Source organism: Bubalus kerabau, chromosome 2 (assembly GCF_029407905.1).
Source record: "Bubalus kerabau isolate K-KA32 ecotype Philippines breed swamp buffalo chromosome 2, PCC_UOA_SB_1v2, whole genome shotgun sequence".
In the NCBI taxonomy this organism is placed as follows: Eukaryota; Metazoa; Chordata; class Mammalia; order Artiodactyla; family Bovidae; genus Bubalus; species Bubalus kerabau.
In genome coordinates this window covers 64,926,793-64,949,213 of record NC_073625.1, presented here as the reverse complement: position 1 = coordinate 64,949,213, position 22,421 = coordinate 64,926,793, and the positions used below count along the sequence as shown (strand labels likewise).

Below are 22,421 nucleotides of genomic sequence, written 5' to 3'. Positions count from 1 at the left end.
GTATGCAACTTCTAAACTGAATTCTGGAATTTTCATTCATTTCACTTCATTGTTAAATTGATACATCTGTGTGGGAACAAAGGTGAATCATTCCTGACTATAGAACATTTCCTTTCTCATCTGTATGAAAATTTCCTATGGTGTGATTTATTCATGGCAGGTTAAAAGTTGGGCACACCCTTTATATACATCCTTTTTGCTAAGTCTTGAATAAAATTTGGATCAGTTGCTATATATTTGATCTCTAAACTCTTGATTTGGTTGAATGGTTCAGTTGTTATGATGATCACAATAATCAAACTGCCAATGGCTGATCTACATTATGTTGAATGCTCTGTGGGGAAAGTGTTCAAATTTTAATTTTCAGATTGAGGAAATGTATCTAGGGCAATGTCTGTTTATAATTACATTGTTTCACTGAAGTGTGAGATGAGAAATGTGAATAATTCTTTAGTGTTTTGGAGGAACAATGTTCCTCTGAACTCTTCACAAAAGAGGAAGCTGAACAGCAGAGCAAAGCATGGGTGATAATGTTGAAGCTGGCTAAATACTGAAAGGGCTGAAAAAAGGGAGATGGCTAATCTCCAAAGACAAGGAAACTGAAAAGACTCTTGACTTCAGAGGCTGACTGTGGAGGCTACTGACTGAACCAGGATTCCTGGCCAGGGGCCTGGCAAGTTCAGATTTTTGGTAAGTTATCAGTAATACTCAGTCAATTGAGAAACTGGGGACATTCATCACAAATAAAATAATGATAAAGGAAAAAAATTAAAAATTAAAAGAAAAAAAATTAAGACCAACACACTTTTAACCCTTAATAACATCAGCAATAAAATAAAAGTTTGATATTATCAATTCTATTTAGGATTGTACTAAAGTCTTAATCAGTGTAAAAAATAAAATTAAATTAAAAATATAATAAAAATAAAATTAATAAAATAAAATCTATTATTTGAAAGTAAAAAAAAAAACACAAATATAGTTAATTTTGAAACTCTGAATTTCATGGTAGGAAAATGTCAAGTTGGAGCACTACCTCATTGTATAAGACTCCTGATGATGGGCTGGAGGCAGGACTAGGGTTTAGTCTTCAAGGAGTAGGGTTGACAACACTGAAATGGCCATGACCAGCAGTGCAGGATTAAAAGACATCTAAATAGAAATCTAGGTTTTTGGATCTGACCAGTGTTATTGCTTAGAAAGTGAGGGTAGAGCACTGGCAGGTTGCTTATTTTTTTAAATACTGACATGTGGACTTCAACTGTGGATATCAGATTCAGTGGTTCTGGAGTGGATTAGGGGATGTGTATTTTTATATGCTCCAGGTGTGAGGGCCATTGGAGGAAGATGGGCAGATACAGAGGATGCTGCACTCATGGGCTACCCTCAGATGTCCACAGGAGGTTGACAGAGGTAAGAGGAGATCAGTATGAGGAGCATGAGCTCTTCCCAGCCCAGACTGAGAGAAGAACAAAGCAGATGGTGCAGCTGTTTAGAAGAATTCCACCAACTAAAGGCCTCTTCAGGGACTGGGGGAAGTGAGCTGGCAACTGAGACCTTTAGGGAACCAACATCAAAGAAGAAGACAGAGGAAGAAGAAATAAGCAGCCCCCTCAGGATGATTTCTGGTTTTTTTTAATGAAAGTTTTGGTGTCTCCAGGCAAGAAAATAGTGATTCTTTTTTTCAACAGTTGATGCTGTTTTTAAGCCTTGAAACTAAGGGATCAAGAAAAGCTCCCTAAGAAACTTCGTGTTCAGAAGCCCTTCATTTTTTTCAAAATAGATAACTGAAGGTGGAGGAGAGTAATGAGCGCATGCTGTGTTCTACTTCTGATTCAGAAAACTCATCTCACTTGCAATAAAACACAGGCATTTATAAAGGTGAGATTAATTGGTAATTTTAGCCATGGCTACCTTATGAATTTTTTAAGGGAAAGGGCACTTTTCTAAATGTATACCTGTGGCAGATTCATTTCGATATTTGGCAAAACCAATACAATATTGTAAAGTTTAAAAATAAAATAAAATTTAAAAAAAAAAGAAAAAAAAGAAAAAAAATAAATGTCATTTTTATATTTTACATTTTTGTATCAATAGCTACTCTTCTTAGAGCCCACTTTTACTGAGCACCTAATAGAGCACTAAGTGTTTTCCATTTCATGATGACTTTGACCCCTGTAGTTAGAGGCCCTGACCTCTACAGATGCAGAAATTTTGAGTCTAAGAGATTTAGTCATTTGCCTGAGATCGTAGATGTTGAATGTGAGGAGGCCAGGTTTGAAGCCACACAGACTGTCTTCAGCACTCACATCCTTCATCACTGACACTCTGCTACTCTGGGTCTTAATATAATTCCAAAATATAGCTTAACTGTATCATAACCATATCTCTACTGGCTACTGGGTCTCCAAGCTTGTAAGAAACATTATTGCTTTTATACCCTATTTGATCACCATTAGGAAAAACAAACCACCATCTAATGTAATAATCAGTTTGGAGAAGAAAATACACTGAGAAAATTTATATACTTTTAAATAATAATTTTATGATGCAGTACAGTATTTACTTAAAGTAATATTTTAGATTTTGTAGGTTTTAAAAATCATCCCTAATTAATGGTGGATTTCTTAAAATAGTTTTAAAAATTAAGTGATTGAAAGGAAGTAAAAAGAACAGACCATAGAAATATTTAATTAACATAAATTTGATTATGCATAAATAATATTACTATTGCAGAAAAAATAATATTGTTTATTGTGGTCTGCTTATAAACTTCCCTGAAGACTTGACATAGTTTTACTAAGAAGTGGAGGATGATTAAATATTAATTACATACAAATTAAATTAGTACTATTTAGTATTAGTAAAGTTCCAAAGATTTCATGAAGAAATCATTGTGCAGTTATGAAGGCATCATAGGTCAGTTAGAATTCATTTTATTTCCTTTTTTAAAGGAAGTAATTTAAGATTTTTCTAAGACTCTCTGCTGACATTTTAGGTAAAGAATGGAATATTTTTCATTGTACTAAAAACAGTACAAATAGCCATTTATAAATCTTTTTAAATGTGATTATCAGAAATGATGTCCTAATATTTTTAAATAAATATTAAATTTTTAAAAATTTTCACTTGAGAATTACTTAGAACTGCCATTTTTAATATGCAAAATCTTATCTTTTGCACACAAATAGTGTGCTGTTTAGGTACTTCCCAGGTGGCTTAGTGGTAAAGAATCTACCTGCCCATGCTGGAGACACAGGTTTGTTCCCTGGGTCAGGAAGATTCCCTGGAGAAGGAAATGACAATCTACTCAAGTATTCTTGCCTGGGAAATACCATAGACAAAGGAGCCTAGTGGGTAATGTTCCATGGGGTAGCAAGAATTGGACACGTCTTAGCGATTAAACAACAGCAACAACATGTTGTTTAGAGCACTGACAAGAAGAAAGTGTGCTTCTAGTTATATCACATAACTTACATGGGGCTGAGCTCCAAAATAGAAATTATTTAAACAGAACAGCATGTTCTTTGTTCCCTGAATAATGCCAATGTGTTTAGAACAATCTTCCCTTCGTACCTCATGTCCTCTCTGGAATATGTCTACACAGGAAAAGAACTCATGTATTTATGGGGCCATTTCCTATCACTTGTTTGGCAAGAACCTGAGGCTCTGTCTTTTAACCTTGTCTGATCAGTTGATATATCGATTCCCCATTTTCTATTGAGTAGTCATAATGATTATAATAAATATATGGTAGGTCAGATTGGGAAACCAAAATCCCTTCCAGCTGTTAAGAAAAATGAGCTAATTAGAATTTGTTTCTCAAAGTGAATTCCACAGAGCATGCATGTTGAATACTCTGGGGGGCGGGGGGGAAATTTCAGTGGCTTAATAGAAAATATACAGTTGACTCCTGGACAGTACTGGCTTGAAGAATGTGGGTCCACTTATATGTGGATTTTTATTTTTTCAAAAAGTGCATATTGCAACACTACACAAACCATAGGGAACTACAGAACAGAGGGCCAACTATAATGTTATACACAGATTTTGACTGCACAGGGTGTTGGCACCTCTATGCCTTCTGTGTTCAAGGTCAACTGTATATTTGGGGGGAGATTTACTTGCATCTTAACTTATCTAAGGCTATGAGAAGTTTTGCACTTTAAAAGATTGCAATGAGCTTATTTCAGTATTGCTTATATTTATTTGAGTACAAATGATACTTCTCTTGGAATATCTGGGAGAAACATTACTCCTCTGTGAAAAATGCTTAGGCATATATTAAGGTAGACCAGCTATCAGCAGTTTGATTATTTTGATTATCATAATGATTGCATTCATCAATGGAATTAAGAGTTGGAGGTCAAATATATATTAAGTGAACTAAGTGTTATTCAAGATACAGCAAAGAGGATGAGTATAGAGGGTGTCCCAGATCTTGATCTGCATGACCAAATCACAACATAGGAGATTTCATACAGATACAAAGCATAATGAGAAAGGAACTATTCTGCAGTCAGGATGCAGCTGAAGGAAATATGGTTTCTTGTGATATACAGATACACAGGTCTGCTGTTCATTTTGGTAGCACTTCATTTGTGACAACCATATGGGGGAAAAAAGAAAAAAACTTGCTACAGAGCCTAATGAGATGGCCCCATTTATAGGGCAAAATTCCTTTTTAAAAGGTTGAGAATGAGAGAGAAACTTCTTGGACAGTATATCAGATAGGAAGACTTTGCTTTGTAGCTAATGGAAACAGCTGTCTAGAAAATAAATGCATTAGTAAAGATGCTAAGACTTCCTGCATTAGAGAAAGGCTTTATGACTTAAGTACATGGAATAAAAGGTGGTTTCCCTGGTGGCTCAGATGGTAAAGCGTCTGTCTACAATGTGGGAGACCTGGGTTGGATCCCTGGGTCGGGAAGTTCCCTGGAGAAGGGAATGGCAACCCATTCCAGTACTCTTGCCTAGAAAATCCCATGGACGGAGGAGCCTGGTGTCCATGGGGTTGCAAAGAGTTGGACACCACTGAGTGACTTCACTCACTATTACCGTATAATCCACCGACAAACAGCGCTTGTATTATTAGAAGGCTTGGGATAATGGAGAGCCTCAAAGGATCCAGAAGATCCAGTCAACAAAAATCTTCCATCACAAGCTGTGGCTGTGAAAAAGAGGAAATTAATGTCAGACAAAAACCATCTTGGAAGTATTTCACAAATGAAATGGGATTCAAACTGGCTAATGAATCTTCATAGAACACTCATGACTAAATCTATAGGAGGCTATTTCACAAAACCAAAATGATCGAATGGAAGTAGATCAAATTTCATGTTTTAAATCTATTACTTATTTTCAGATACTTTCACACAGCCCATCATAGAGTCCATAAAAATAGAAACGCATTCTATTTCTAAATACCCATAACTAAGTTGCATTTTAGTATCTTCTTCCACATTTGTAAAAAATATATATGTAAACAAATAACTACTATGTTCTTCATTTTATTTTCCCCATTAAATTGGAGCTAGAGTGAGTTTCAACTACGTGTACTAAGTGATTTGTCTTCCTGAAAATGGTCAGAATATGACCAGGCAAATGAAACATACTGTGCAAGCGGCTTGAAGAGAACTTTCCATTCAATCTACTGCACACAACTTCTAGACTTCACTTTTGCTCCTTTTATATGAACTCACAATCTAGTTCAGTATTTTCATTCAGGATCTCTGAATGTGTTTTTCCTTCCTATGGCAACTCACTTTTCTCTTTTAATTCATGTAGCATGAATATATTTATGTCAGGTCAAAGTGTTAAAGTGTCAGAGTGTCCGAGTGTTCAGTGCTCAGCCATGTCTGACTCTTTGCAACCCTGTGGACTCTAGCCCATCAGGCTCTGCTGTCCATGGAATTCTCCAGGCAAGAATATTGGACTGTGTTGCCATTTCCTACTTCAGGGGAACTTCCCGACCCAGGAATAAAACCCGTGTCACTTGCATCTCCCGCATTGGCAGGAGGACTCTTTACCCCTGTACCACCTGGGAAGACATTCTCTTTAATGTCATGCATTACTACTGATCTTCCCTGGTGGCTCAGAGGGTAAAGCGTCTGCCTGTAATGCAGGAGACCTGGGTTCGATCCCTGGGTCAGGAAGATCCCCTGGAGAAGGAAATGGCAACCCACTCCAGTACTCTTGCCTGGAAAATCCTATGGACAGAGAAGCCTGGTAGACTACAGTCCATGGGATCGCAAAGAGTCAGACACGACTGAGCGACTTCACAACGCCGCCGCCGACGACTACTGATCTTAGTTTTCATATGAATCATTTCCAATTAGAGTAAACCTTTTTGAAAGCATGAACCAGGAGTCATGAATTAACAGCTTTTCATTTTATACTTGCTATATATCATATGTATTAAAAATAACATTAATTTTTTTCTTAGGTTATTTTCTGTATACTTAGTCGTATTGATATTATATTCTAAAATAAAGACTTCTAAAATGTGTCCTTTATCTCTTGGCATGTTGTTAATTCCTCATATGCCAGACGTGTTGATGGAGGGCAGGGAAATCAAGGAAATTTATCAAAATCAGCTTGCTGGTCTTGCAATCTGAGTGCTAGCATAAGCTAATCCTAAATTGATAGATGGAAAAAACCATTCTAACATTATACAAAAATGCTGTCAAATTATAAAATATAAGCTATTACGTGACATGAAATATTTTACATGAACAAAAGAAAGAAATTGATCAGCGCATGGAAATCTAGGTAAAAATCTTGTGTTTTGGTTGACTTTTTACTACTTTGGGCAAATTAGGTAAAGGCATAAAAAAAGGTAGGTACATTTTAAGATTCAAAGTCTGTTAAGAACAATGCCGTAGGAGTTAACTGTATTGGATTATGAATGGGATTGTTGTAGCCTAGTTCCCAGAAGGTGACAAAAGAAAGAAAAAAAGAACAAATTAAGAACAGAAAAGATAATAACCTAATATCACAGATTTCAGGAAATAAAAGGGAAAAATCTGTGATTTGTTGAGAGAACAGACTCAGTTGGTGTGTTATACTTACCGGAGCAAAAAGGACAATTAAGGCTAGTTTATATGATTTGAAAGTAAACAGTGAAAATATGACTTTTTAAGGCAGAACTAAACAATTTTCTAGTTGTAAAAAAACTCCCTTGTTCATTCAAAGCTGTCTGTCACAAACCACACCAAAGAAATGAGACTATTAATCCCTTAGCTTCATTGATCATAAAAGTAAGAATAATGTCTGCTTGTATTTTAAATGATATATGGAGCCTTTTAATCACAGTTTGTAAAGAAACATGTGGACTCCAAGATTATTGGCAATGCATGAAAATCCACTACTATTGTAAATAGTTTATATTTAAACTATGATACTCAGGAACTCAGTGAGGAAGAGCAATTAATCCTACCAGCAATAAAATACAGCTGCTAGCATTGGTGGAGTATTTCTTATGTACTGGCCTTTCCCTAAGGTCACTTCATAAGTATTAATGTGTTTTCTTCACCACAAACTTATGATGTTTTAGGTGGGGAAACTGAGGTACAGAAGGGTTAAATAACTAGCATAAGTTCTCCCATCTTATAAACAACGCTTCAAAGACAGGTAGTCTTACCCAATACCTAATATTATCTTAATACTACAATATATAAAGCTATCATAATGATATCACTCAAATCTCTTTGAGTTGAAAAGCAGGGGTATGTGTGTGCGTGTGTGTGTGTGTGTGTGTGTGAGAGAGAGAGAGAGAGAGAGACTGCAAATGAAAGAGGAAATGAAATTAAAAGAATTTAATCAGTCCAGTGTTTTTAAAATTATAATATAGATCACGTTTGCAATAGCACTTCGCAACAAACAGGAGAAATAAAAAGAAAAAACATATGGAGTAAAAAAGGGAACAAAACAAGACCAGTTTTAGAATGTATAAATCCTATTTGCAAAGCTTATATTTTAGTAATCCTCCTCATCCACTCCGGAGAAGGCAATGGCAACCCACTCCAGTACTCTTGTCTGGAAAATCCCATGGACTGAGGGGCCCGGTAGGCTGCAGTCCATGGGGTCGCCAAGAGTCAGACACAACTGAACGACTTCACTTTTAATTTTCACTTTCACACATTGGAGAAGGAAATGGCAACCTACTCCAGTGCTCTTGCCTGGAGAATCCCAGGGACGGTGTAGCCTGAAGGGCTCCCGTCTGTGGGGTTGCACAGACTGAAGTGACTTAGCAGCAGCAGCAGCAGCTTCGTCCACTCACTACATATTTGTGGGGAAAGGTATCAACAGCTTTGGGCTGCACAACAGGATTAATAAATTAAAAAAAAAAGTGAATTATGTCCCTGTTGGCAAAGATGGTTGTATGTTTGCTATACCTTTACTCAGTCCCTTTCTAGGTTCATGACTAGATTGCATACTTCCAAATGGGTCACATTACAGAGTCTGGTTAATAAACTATGGTGGAAATGATTGTATTTATTTCCAGATATGATTTCTAAAAAGATCTTCTGTAACATTCTTCCATTGTCTGTCAACAGGTTGCAAAGAATCCAGGGGAGAACTTGGCTCAGAAGGTATGGTGGAGACACTGGAGCCCTGAGTGCTTCAGAGCAGGGCCTCTTGCCACCTTTCTTGAATTATAGTGTCAGTGATAAATTGTAATTGTCTTATATTGTTAAGATTACTTATCATAGTATTTTTTGTTGTTGTTCAGTCACTAAGCCGTATCTGACTCTTTGCAACCCCAGGGACTGCAGCACACCAGCTTTCCCTGTCCTTTGCTATCTCCTAGAGCTTGCTCAAACTCATGTCCATCGAGTTGGTGATGTCATCCAACCATCTCATCCTTTGTTGTCCCCTTCTCCTCCCGCTTTCAATCTTTCCCAACATCAGGGTCTTTTCCAATGAGTCATTTCTTCGCAGCAGGTGGCCAAAGTATTGGAGTTTCAGCTTCAGCATCAGTCCTTCCAATGAATATTCAGGACTGATTTCCTTTAGAATTGACTGCTTTGATCTCCTTGCAGTCCAAGGGGGCTCTCAAGATTCTTCTCCTGAACCCTCCTCCCTCCTCCCTCCCCATTCCATCCCTCTGGGTCGTCCCAGTGCCCCAGCCCCAAGCATCCAGTATCGTGCATCGAACCTGGACTGGCAACTCTGGGGAACACATGTATACCTGTGGCGGATTCATTTTGATATTTGGCAAAACTAATACAGTTATGTAAAGTTTAAAAATAAAATAAAATTAAAAAAAAAAAAAAGAGTCTTCTCCAACATCACAGTTCAAAAGTATCAGTTCTTCAGTGCTCAGCCTTCTTTAGGGTCCAACTCTCACATCCATACAAGACTACTGGAAAAACTATAGCTTTGACTAGATGGACCTTTGTCAGCAAAGTGATGTTTTTTTAATATGCTCTTTAGGTTTGTCACAGCTTTCTTTCCAAGGAGCAAGGAGCAATTCAACTTCTTTGAATTTCATATCTGCAGTCACTATCCACAGTGATTTTGGACCCCAAGAAAATAAAGTCTGTCACTGTTTCCCCATCTATTTGCCATGAAGTGATGGGACCAGATGCCATGATCTTCATTTTTTGAATGTTGAGTTTTAAACCAGCTCTTTCACTCTCCTCTTTCATAATATTTAGTTTGCCCTTAAGGACATGATCAGTTTGTATGTTCAGTTTTCTATGAAGTTGCTGAGTTTTAGTGGAAATGGATACTCTATAGATCAATTTATGCTCTAAAGGAACTTTGGGAATTTCTGCATTTGAGAAAAGATTAAGAAGAACATTCCTGAAAGCATTTAAAATAAAGTTACAATAGTATTGAACTACTTATAACAGCTATGACAAACCTAGACAGCATCTTAAAAAGCAGAGACATCACTTTGCCAACAAAGATCCATCTAGTCAAAGCTGTGGTTTTTCTAGTAGTCATGTCTGGATGTAAGAGTTGGACTATAAAGAAAGCTGCAGCCAAAGAATTGATGCTTTTGAACTGTGGTGTTGGAGAAGACTCTTGAGAGTCACTTGGACTGCAAGGAGATCCAACCAGTCCATCCTAAAGGAAATCAGTCAGGAATACTCAGTGGAAGGGCTGATGTTGAAGCTGAAGCCCCAGTAATTTGGCCACCTGATGCAAAGAACTGACTCCTTAGAAAAGACCCTGATGCTGGGAAAGATTGAAGGCAGGAGGAGAAGGGGACGACAGAGGATGAGATGGTTGGATGGCATCACCGACTCGATGGACATGAGTTTGAGCAAGCCCTGGGAGCTGGTGATGGACAGAGAAGCCTGGCACGCTGCAGTCTATGGGGTTGCAGAGTCGGACACGACTGAGCGACTGAACCGAACTGAATGTTACAATAAGACATGAAGCAGGGCATACTTCTGGAAAAACAGATATAACCCAGCCATGCTGAGTACGATTACTAAGTATTCAGGATTATAATTTTTTAGACTACAAAGTGCTTTTTAGTGTGGTGCTAGGAAAAACTCTCAGTGGGAGATAAATGAACCTGTCCAATATTATACTCTCAGCCATTCTATTGCACTATCCAAAATTGAGTATAATGGAATGGGATTCATATAGGTGTGTTCTTAGGACCCACTGAGGGCTCCCTCTGCTGGCTCATTATTTTTTAGTAGTGTGTTTGCTCAGTACACTGACTTCTCCAGGAATATACATCAAACTGGAAAAGGGCACGACAACCCACTCCAGTATTATTCTTTCCTGGAGAATTCCAGGGACAGAAGAGCCTGGCGGGCTACAGTCCATAGGGTAGTAAAGAGTTGGACATTACTGAGTGTCTATCTCACACACACACACACACACACACACACACACACACAAATCAAACGTGATCTCTGCCCATCCACTCAAGTCTATTTTGCATGTACATATGAGACAGACAAACAACCTATGGAGACACTTGCCAGCTTTCAAAATAGGCCTGAACATTGGCCTGAAGGGTATGGGTCAGCAGTTTTTCTTGTCACAGGTCAGCTAAAAAGTGAACTTTCCTGCTGATTCAATCCTCATCAGAAGAAAAGAACAGTTTAAAGAAATCTTGGTTCTGCTATCGTCAGCTATAAGTTATGAAAACCTAAATAACTAAAGCCTAAAAAGAAAGCTGTTTAGGAAGTTAACATTAATATGACTCTATTAATAACACCAACTAGAATTAGAGCTTACAGATGGAGGAATAAGGGAGAGAAGAGAGAGCATAGGTCAGTTTCACACAGATAGTTCTCTTAAAATCATCTTTCAGTGAATGTAAATTGATGGACAGGGCTTTCTTCTAGAAATTATGCTACAATTTGAGCACAAGTTTGAAGTGGGGCTGAGGTGAAGTACTCACAGTCATTTATGATTAAGTAATGAATGAAAGTGTGAGAGTGAAAATGTTAGTCGCTAAGTCATGTCTGACACTTTGTGACCCCATGAACTGTAGCCTACCAGGCTCCTCTGGCAATGGAACTCTCCAGGCAAAAATATAGGAGTGGGTTGCCATTTCCTTTTCAAAGGGATCTTCGCACCCCAGGGATCTGACTAAATATATGAACCCGGGGTCTCCTGCATTGTGGGTGGATTCTTTACCATCTGAGCCAACAGGGAATCCAAATAATGAATAAAACAACCTATATGACAGTAAATCCTGGATAAAGATAGAGTAGTTGATTGATTTTTTCTCTTCTTTATTCCACAAAGACTTTAACTTGTTTTGCAAAAAAAAAAGATACAGTGCTAACTTTAAAGTGCAAATAATAAAGAGAATCAAGAAAAATGACAGACAAGGATCTATAGGCTTCAGAAAGTTAGTGACTTGGATGGTGAATTGATAGTAAGTTTCAATTAACACAAAACCTTCATGATATTGAAAAGTAATAATGCTGTTTGATTATGTATTTAATGCAAACACATACTCATAATTAGAGATTTCAGTTCTAATACTGAAGTTCATGTCATGAGTTTAGAGTGACTTAGAAACATAATTCATGGCCTTATAACTTACTTCAGGACAAGTTGCCACATATAGTGTATTTCTATGGTTATTATTTGATATGCATGGATACTAATTTGTTATGAAAATTGTAAACTCTGTAACAGTGGAGAGCACATAACAGGTATGGTTCATTTTCTGAATACATATCTTAGATATTTCTCCCCATTTACAGTTAGTGATCAGCATCGTATAGACTTAAAGGTACATGGCTCACTTTGATACACATAATTTTTTAAATATAAATTGGGGGAACATCACCTCTATTACCTCATGATGGCACACTTGTATCACATTCCCACTGAAAAGGTTTTTAAACTGCCTGAAAACCAGAGCAAACAAAGACATTGCTTTCTTCTTCTTTGAGTAATTTAGTTATATAAAATAGATTAAAAAATATTCTGTAGCCTGCACTTTCTTCCAGTATGCTCTGAGAGCACTTCAAAGTATGCAGTTAAACTTTGAAGTTTGAATTTTATCCAAGAACATTTGGACTAGGAGTGCTTAGTTGAAGACACTTTAGTCAAGTTGCTGGTTTTTGAGTTGGTTCTGGGAAACAGACCAACTGCCTATCTTTTCAAGTATATCCTGAGTGGATAGGTAATTTTTAAAACTTCAGTTTGTATTTGAGCATTTGTCTTCAATTAATATCAAAAAGAAGAGCAAAGTATAACAAATAAAGTGAAGTAAATTGTAACTAAAGTCTTTACACATTTCAGGAACTAACTGTGCTCATGGTCAATTTTTAAACTGATTATAAACTATACCAAAAAATTGCTCAATTCCTGCTGTTTAATTTTTCAAGAATAAATTGTAGGTTAGAATTGTTCAAATAGTTCCTCACATTACTTACCAGTCGTATATACATTATATTACCCAGGCAATAAAATGAAGAAATAAGCCAAAAAAGAAATATGTTTAAATTACATATTTAAATTACATGTTTAAATTACAGCTACGTTCGGCATTTAGTGTTACTTAAGTGTTAACTAATAGTAATAATAGTGATTTAAAAAACTATTAGCACTCTAAACAAATGCCAGTATTTACAACAAAACAAAACAAAACAGATATTTAGTTTAACAGACATGAAGATCTTATTCTTAACTGATTTCCTTTACTCACAGAACTACAAGTCAAGTACACTTTTTACCTATTTTTTGTTTCTTTGCCAAAAGTTGAATAAAGGCAACAATTTGAATTAAGGAGTGATGATTCCTGAGTTAAAGACAAAGTTTAAGAATATTAATATGATTGCTTTTAGATTTTTGTCTTAAATCATAAACATGACTAAGGTATATCTCAATCTCTGGTAATTTCTGGCACCTGAGGGGTGTGTGTGTGAGTGTGTGTGTGTGAGTGTGTGTGTGTGTGTGAGTGTGTGTGTGTGTGTGTGGACACAGTGAGGGAGGGAAGTGGATCACTTACCACAAGTTTGATTGTCTTCATCAGAGCCATCTGGACAGTTTAATTCTCCATCACAAAATAAATCAATTGCTATGCACTTTAGAGCATCAGCACACAACCTCGAATCAGGTGGGCACTCTGTTGAGACATTTCCTTTAAAAAAAAAAGGTTGAATTTAAAGGTTATGATGTATTCTTTGTCATTTAGGTAAGTATATACTTGAAAGTGAAAGTCAAAGTCGCTCAGTTATGTCTGACCCATGGAGTATACAGTCCATGGAATTTTCCAGACCAGCATACTGGAGTGGGTAGCCTTTTCCTTCTTCAGAGAATCTTCCCAACCCAGGGATCAAACCCAGGTCTCCCGCATTACAGGCGTATTCTTTACTAGCTGAGCCACAAGGGAAGCCCAAGTAAGTATATGCCTACTTATAATTATTTCAACTTCCCCCTCAAATATTTATTTCATTTAATAAATTGATCTTACGGTTTTAAATTTTGAAGAAATGATACATATTTTTTGTAGATATTAAATATGATGCTTACTTTGTTGATTTTCTAAAAAGGTTGTCTATTTATTCATTTGCTTTCGGTTGAGTGTGCTGGGTCTTTGCTGCTGCACGGGCTTTCTCTAGTTGTGGCAAGTGCGGCTACTCTCTAGTTGCAGAGTGCAGGCTTCTCATTGTGGTGGCTTTTCTTGTTGTGGAGGGAGAATGGGCTTTAGGGCACGTGGACTTCAGTAGTTCTGGCTCCCCGGCTCTAGAGCACAGGCTCAGTATCTGTGGGGGCATGGGCTTAGTTGCTCTGAGGCATGTTGGATCTTCCTGGATCAGGGACCAAACCTGTGTCTCCTAGATTGGCAGGCAGATTCTTTACCACTGAGCCATCAGGGAAGCCCCTACTTTGTTGATTTTTAATCTTGATAAATGAATGCTACAGTTTGGACATTTAGTCCCCAATATTTACACCTCCTAGGATTGTTATGTGTAATGTGGGACAATTTGCTAAAATGTATATCTCATCATCTACAGTATCTAATAGCCACTTCATTTACTTATAAACTTGAAAATATATATATACTTGAAAATATAGTGGTTGAAGTTAAGGTTTGCATCCTGCAGAACAAAATCTGTCAATGAAAACTATTTTATAGTAAAATGAAACTTAAAATCCACAGTACATTGAACAAGAAAACCCAATGGTTTTCTTCTGTTCATTATCTCCTTGCTGCGTCTTCTTTTTTTTTAATATGTTATATACTTTTATTTTTTTATTATTTTTTATTTGTTTCTTATATGATATTATACATGTTTGAATGCCATTCTCCCAAATCATCCCCCACCCCCTCCCACAGCTTCTTGGGTCAGGGTTTCTTAGGGGGAAAGTTGCAAACATCCCCCTGAAGGATTCCATGTCATACTCTGACCAGGATCTGATAAATTTGCACCTCTCAGCCTGTCCTGTCCTTCACCTGCTTCTTTCCACATTGCTAAATATAAAGATGGACTGAGAAACATATTTTGCTTCTAGAAATTGACTTGGAAAATTTAGGTTCAATCCTAATAATATATGCCCACTGGATAACCACATATGTTTTTAATTTTCTGAGCAATGTGAGAATTTCAATATGTTTCTTTATGATTAGAATAATAATGACAGTTTAAAGTTTTTGGAAAATCTTTAAGCTCAATAGCATTTTTTTTTCTTTTTGTTATTGGTCTTAATCTTAAAGCCAGCATTGTACTGCCATCTGCTGGGTTTTAAAAATATATTTGATTCTGAAATTTCTCTTAGGCTCCAAGAAATAAATTGGGGAAAGTGCTTCTGTTAATAAATCTGCTAAAGTAATGCTTAATTAAGAACATTATAGATAGAGTTGCTGGGTATAAATACAACTAAATTGGTCTTTTATAATTGTAATTAAAATAGATATAAGCCATTGTGAAATTTATGGACCAGCTAACATCTAAAATAGGACAGGATAAAGCTGAATCATTTCCAAGTGCTAAAATACTCCCATTTAAGAGAAAAAAAATAATTTAAAAATATATTAAATAAACTTGTATATTATGACACATATGAGATATTCATCAAGAGTTCTTAATTATTGAGCCACTAATCCATAAGAGGTGTCATGTTGATAGTATTCAAAAAAATGCTTGGTAAAAAATGAGAAAAAGGACATCATTGTAGTAACTCTGTCTCTTAAACAGTGGTTGAAGGAGTTCTAGGTATTCAGCATCTACAAGAATAGATTTGGGCATTTAACTAGAGACATTACGATTTTGTCTGATCTAATGCTTTCTATGGAAACTTCACTTATTGATGTTTCATATCTTTGTCTATTGCTTATTGAAATTTATAGATTGAACTTCAAAACCACACTGTCAAGAGACACCACTTGAAACATTTGATCTCATTAATGATTATTCATTCACTTTACAAGTATTTATTTCCTATTTATTTGTATCATGTCTTTTTAAGGGATAGAAATAATAGGATGAGTAGGGCAGAGACTATTTTTATGGAGTTTGGAGTTTAGTGGTCAACTGATTCATTGGCTAGCAAATTTTGTAAATGAGGTAGAAAAAAGTGATGTGGGAACATCAAAACTGGGCTATGCCATGGATTATCTTCCTTCTGAGTCTGGGATTGAAAACATCTTCATATAAGTTAAAATTTGAAAGATGTTTAGAAATGCACAGTGAAGAGAGGTATGTGAAATGTACACATGGTGATATGACAAGAGCATATTACTACAGGGAAAGCAGAGGCATCTAACTTATCTAGATGTTGGCGTGCTTACTGAAACTACGGCAGGAAGGGAGATTAGTCAAATTCTGGGGGACATTTTAAAAATCATTTTAACATATTAAAATATTTTTTGTAAATAACAGTATTGAAAATTTTAACATATATATGTGATATGACCAGTCCATGTTTCATAAAGACAATTCTGCTACCAACTGAGAAACGATTTCAACATTCAAGGTGAAAGCTGATGAGAGTTGGAACTCTTGCACTAGCAGGGGAGATGGGAATATATTCCAGTTGCTATTTTACAAGTAGGATTGATGAGCTTTAGAGGCCAGATATGCTCCTGGCCAGAGGGAGGTGAAGAAAAGGATGCTCAGAATGGTAGATGCACTTTGGAGTGGCTATGAAATGCCAGTGTTCATTAGTCACAACAGGCATTATCAGAGAAACAGGTGGTGGGATTAGTAAATGACTCTAGTTTGAAATATTTAGATTTGAAGGTGGAAATATTATACTCTTGTTTAGATTGTACTCTCCATATCTCCATATTCTGTTGTACAAACACTCTTCATCTGTCTTGGTCCATGAATAAAGAGAAATTCCTCTAATTTAAAGCCAGAATTGAAAGAGACACGTGTACCCCAATGTTCATTGCAGCACTGTTTATAATAGCCAGGACATGGAAGCAACCTAGATGTCCATCAGCAGATGAATGGATAAGAAAGCTGTGGTACATATACATAATGGAGTATTACTCAGCCATTAAAAAGAATACATTTGAATCAATGTATTCAAATGTATACCAAATTAGAATGAGGTATTGAGGTGGGTAAAACTGGAGCCTATTATACAGAGTGAAGTAAGCCAGAAAGAAAAACACCAATACAGTATACTAATGCATATATATGGAATTTAGAAAGATGGTAATGATAACCCTGTATGCAAGACAGCAAAAGAGACACAGATGTATAAAACAGTCTTTTAGACTCTGTGGGAGAGGGAGAGGGTGGGATGGTATGGGAGAATGGCATTGAAACATGTAAATTATCATATGTGAAACGAATCACCAGTCCAGGTTCGATGCATGATACAGGGTGCTTGGGGCTGATGCACTGGGATGACCCAGAGGGATGGGATGGGGAGGGAAGTGGGTGAGGGGTTCAGGATGGGGAACACATGTACACCCGTGGTGGATTCATGTCAATGTATGGCAAAACCAATATATATTGTAAAGTAAAATAAATAAGTAAATTTGAAAAAAAAAAATATGAATATAATCTTCTTATATATAAAGGAAGTATGTTTTAGGATTTTATCAGATTTTATTTTTACCTAGTGTTCAGTCTCCCTCTCATCTCCTTACATACACAGGTACGTCCATTTCCAACAAAACCATTGATTAAAACATTAACTGCTACAGAAATTAGCCAGATGCCAGTTTTAAAGTAATCTTCCATTCTTAAAACTAGAGTTCTTTGACTGGACTATTTAGTTTGCTATTTCATCCATTAGTTTTTACTTTAGTACGTCTCCTTTTCTCGGGAATCTCTACTGTGATTCTTATGAGGACTATTTAACAAAACAGTTAAGGATTTCTATTTAAGGAAATGTGTACAAAAATAATAATTGATTCTGTTTATTAAAATCTATTCAAATTGTCTAAATATTAGTTGCTGTTTTCTTGAATGGAAAAAAGATTAGTATATTTTTATATTATATGCCACTTTAATCTTTAGGATATTAATTTTTGGCATAATATGGAAACCCAGCATAAATTAGTATTATTCGTAATTCTGCAAATTTAAGGCTTTATCGTCTACTTATATTTGTATCATGAAGGACTCAGTATACTCTCAAATGTGATTACTTCAGAGTAATCCATGGTCATAACACTGTCCAGTGACTTGAGGTGAGGAATCTCTCGTGTCTATCTTGTGCAGACACTGGACTAAGCATTGTGGAGAAGAAAAAGACTGAAACCCATTATTTGTTGTCTTCCAAACCAGTCATAAGAAGTGTTACATACAAGACAGTAATTTGAAAATCATATTTGGGAAATATTAGATTTTTATTTTCCCTAAAAATAGGTGTAATAACCCTGGTGACCAAATATGAGACAAATTAACCCCAAGATTTAATAGCTTACTTAATAATGAAATCAGAATCTGAATGCATGAATGCCTACTTTAAGAGACCAAGTTCATTTCACTGTACTGCGTTTGGGAGATATCACTTTACAGGAAGTCTCCTCTACTTTAAAAGAACAAATTTAATCATTTTAGCAAGACTGTGGCTGTTTAAATGAAATTAAAGTGGGAAAATGCTTTAATGGTTCTGTTATTATTTGTGTAGGAGTGTCCTAAATTAGAGGAGAGTGCTCAGCAGTATATGTATGTTGTTTTCTCAGATGCAGAGAAAACAAATACATGAAGTCAAAAGACATTTGGTGTTGGTTGCGGTGCCTGTGTCCAAGTCCTGGGACAATCAATTCAATTGAAGAGTATAATTCTGCCTTAAATTCTCTTGAACCAATTTCACATTCTTTACTAAATTAGCCAGTTCTTTCCCTTCCATCCTCAAACCCCTCCACATGGTGGAACTATAGAAAATTGCATTTTGTTGAGACTGAGAAAGCCCATGATAGTTAATCTTGTTTTTCTGCAATCATTGCCTGCCCAGTAAGCAACAAAAGACTAGAACAAGCTGTATTCTAGAAACCCTTCAAGCATATGAACAATTGCGCAAAAGAGCTCCTCTTGGGCACACAGTAACAGCTAGAAATCAATCGGTGTAATGCAACCTTAGTTCCCATCTCTCCCTTTACTGCTCCGAATGGGTTAGTAAAACTTTACGGTAATTGGCAACAAAGGCAGTTGAACAATAGAACATAATCCTCATGGACTTTGTACCCACTATCAAATAAAAATTCTCTTTGGCAGAATTTATAATAGCACTAACGCCAGGTATATGGTGCATGCATTTGTTGATTTTTCTCAAACTGTCTTCCAGGCATATAAAAATGAGAATAAACTTAACATCCCTGAAAGTCATATTCATAATAAATTACTGCTTGGAAACTGTGCTTTTCAAGTTTAATTGCTGCGTTCCCCTCTATAAATCTATAGTGTCTTGCTGTATGAGAGGAATGAATAGGAATGAATGGTGACTGGGGACTCATGGATCCAGTAAAAGAGGGAATGTGGTATTTTACCACCTACTTACATTATGAGAATTCTTCAGGATTGAGTAAGGTAATTCAATACGGTCTCCAATAATAGGAAAGCTTTGGAAATGGAGTTTTTGGGGCCAAAGAAATGATCAGATTAAAACGGGCACTACTGAATACAACAATCTTGTTTTAATCTTAGTCTAGTTTTTAAAAGATCTTTTTCAAAAAGTATGCAACTTCTTTTTTTTTTAGTTGTGTCCCTCCTTTATGCCAATCATGAATTGGTATCTGTATTATTTCCTTTCTTCATGACTGCTCTTTAAGACATATATTTAAATCTTTGCCTTTCAGATAATAAATACAAAGTTAAAGAACTAGGTGGCTTACCAAACATTATGTGACAGTAATTGGTGGAAATACTTAAGGTGGATTCACCTACACACTTTCAATGTTTGAACATTGTATGTTAATTCTTGGTCTTCATTATGATTATCAAATGTTCATATAAAATGTGAAAGATAGAAATAAATATGTACTGATTCCATTCTTACAGTTTACAGGTTGGAAAGGTTTCTGTTTCAGTCTCTAGGAAAGAAAAGTGCTGGTCAAGTATTGCCCTCATGCTCTGTGTTTCCCTTTCACTATATCCATTTGCCAGAAGCTGTGCTGTTAGCTGACGTTTGATTCTACCCAGCTTCTCTGGTGGTTCAGAAGATAAAGAATTCACCTGCAATGCATAAGACCTGAGCTTGATCCCTGGGTCAGGAGGATCTCTGGAGAAGGGAATGGGTACCCCTTCAGTATTCTTGCCTGGAAAATCCCATGGAGAGAGGAGCCTGGTGGGCTGTAGTCCACGGGTCATAAATAGTCAGAAACAACTGAGCAACTATGTGTATATGTACATAGCATGTAAAATGTCATAATACATTTGGTGTGTGGGATATTTTGGTCCATAAGACATTTGGTTCTTAAACACTTGATCCATGCCAAAAGGTCCTTAAAATTTGCTCCTATCTAAAGTATCCATGGACAGAGGATCCTTGGCAGATTACAGTAAAAGGGGTCACAAAAGAGTCAGACACAACTGAGTGACTAAATAATAACAACAAAAAGTGTCCACGAGCATATCTGTTCCTTGGGTTTTGTTGTTATTATTATTATTTTTTTTTTAATTTATTTTGGCTTAGCTGGGTTTTTTTGCTGCCTCTGGGCCTTCTCTAGTTGCGGTGAGCGTGAGCATCTCTATACTTGCGGTGTGGTGGCTTCTCTTGTTGCAGAGCAAGTGGGCTCTAGGGCACGTGGGCTCAGTAGTTGTGGTGTACGTGTAGTTGCCTTGCAACACGTGGAATCTCCCTGGACCAGGGATTGAACCCTTGCTCCCTGCATTGGCAGGCAGATTCTTAACCTCTGCACCACCAGGGAAGTCCTTCAAATAATTCTGGACAGGACCAAATTATCAAGGACCATTTTGGTGTGGGCAGATGCCTTATGGGAATTCTGGACAGGACCAAAAGTCCTGCAAGAAACTGGGCATATTGTTCAGCCACTTTTCATATTTTTGGTGCTCTTGTCTTCAAGAGAGTAAGAAAGAAAATTTGTTTTAGGTCCAAAGATTTTTTGCTCTAGCACTTTTTTTCCTTCTATGTCTTTCCACATATTTCCCTTAGGGCGTTTTATACACCTCAGAGGTCCTCAATAACTGTGGGGTGTATGAATCACCCAGTGAATCAATAAATAGGTAAATAGAAAACACAGCACTAACTTTGGTATTTGTTGTTGACTTTTAAAGTTATGGAAATGTTAAATGTTATAGAAATATATTAAAGTTATTTAAATTTTAGATTAAATGAGTTGGTCATTATTCATCCTAAAATCACTTTATGAGAGTGTGTTGAAAGGTGATTTTAGATGCTGTAAATAGTTTTCTGCATTGCATAAGGGACAGTGGGCTGAAGAGCAGTTCTGTTTTTCACTGTGCTGTACTGCTTTCTGGACAACACCAAAATACAACCCCAGGCAGGCTTGTTCTACCGTAAGAGCCCTCCATGGGTTTAGAGGTAGGATGATTTGTTTCATAAAGTATTTTGATACATCATTCACATATCACTCTGCTTTTCAAACTTCACACCTACTGTTATATCTAGGAATTGCTAAGTCTTACCCAGAGACCACTTATAATTTCACAAACGTTTTCTCCTTGTATTATATAATATTTGATATAAATCCTAATAACATGAAAATAACAGTATTATTTTAGGAGCTGAAGAGTTATACAATATTGCCTGCATGGAGTTTACCTAAAGAGATTACGTACGCGTTCAGACTGTTTAACATGAAGATTAAGTTAGGACTAGAGAAGAGACTTTGGTTAAGCAGCAAAAGGCAAAGTAGACAATTATTAAGAATCTGGAAAAATTATGACATTAAAGACACATTCCAACCATACACAAAACTTAAAAATAAACTCAAAGTGGAGCAAAGATCTAAACGTAAGGCCAGACATTATAAAACTCTTAGAGGAAAACATAGGCAGAATACTCTTTGACATAAATCCAAACAAGATATTTTTTGACCCACCTCTTAAGACTTACTTTGCCAACAAAGGTCCGTCTAGTCAAGGCTATGGTTTTTCCAGTGGTCATGTATGGATGTGAGAGTTGGACTATAAAGAAAGCTGAGCGCAGAAGAATTGACGCTTTTGAACTGTGGTGTTGGAGAAGACTCTTGAGAGTCCCTTGGACTGCAAGGAGATCCAACCAGTCCATCCTAAAGGAGATCAGTCCTGGGTGTTCATAGGAAGGACTGATGTTGAAGCTGAAACTCCAATACTTTGGCCACCTGATGCAAAGAGCTAACTCATTTGAAAAGACCCTGATGCAGGGAAAGACCAAGCACAGGAGGAGAAGGGGACGACAGAGGATGAGATGGTTGGATGGCATCACCGACTTGATGGACATGGGTTTGGGTGGATTCTGGGGGTTGGTGATGGACAGGGAGGCCTGGCATGCTGCGGTTCATGGGGTCGCAAAGAGTCAGATACAACTGAAAGACTGAACTGAACTGAAGAGTA

General features: G+C 36.7%; 1 protein-coding gene across 1 annotated transcript in view; it reads right to left on the bottom strand.

Moving 5' to 3' along the window:
* The window catches only part of TMPRSS15 (transmembrane serine protease 15), a 142,735-nt gene that overhangs the window by 103,750 nt on the left and 16,564 nt on the right, over window positions 1-22,421 (bottom strand). The window contains exons 6-7 of the mRNA XM_055567777.1: window positions 13,448-13,579; window positions 5,059-5,170 (exon numbers count right to left, since the gene is read on the bottom strand). Of these exons, the coding sequence (XP_055423752.1) occupies window positions 5,059-5,170; window positions 13,448-13,579 (244 nt within the window). The remainder of the gene's footprint in view (window positions 1-5,058; window positions 5,171-13,447; window positions 13,580-22,421) is intronic.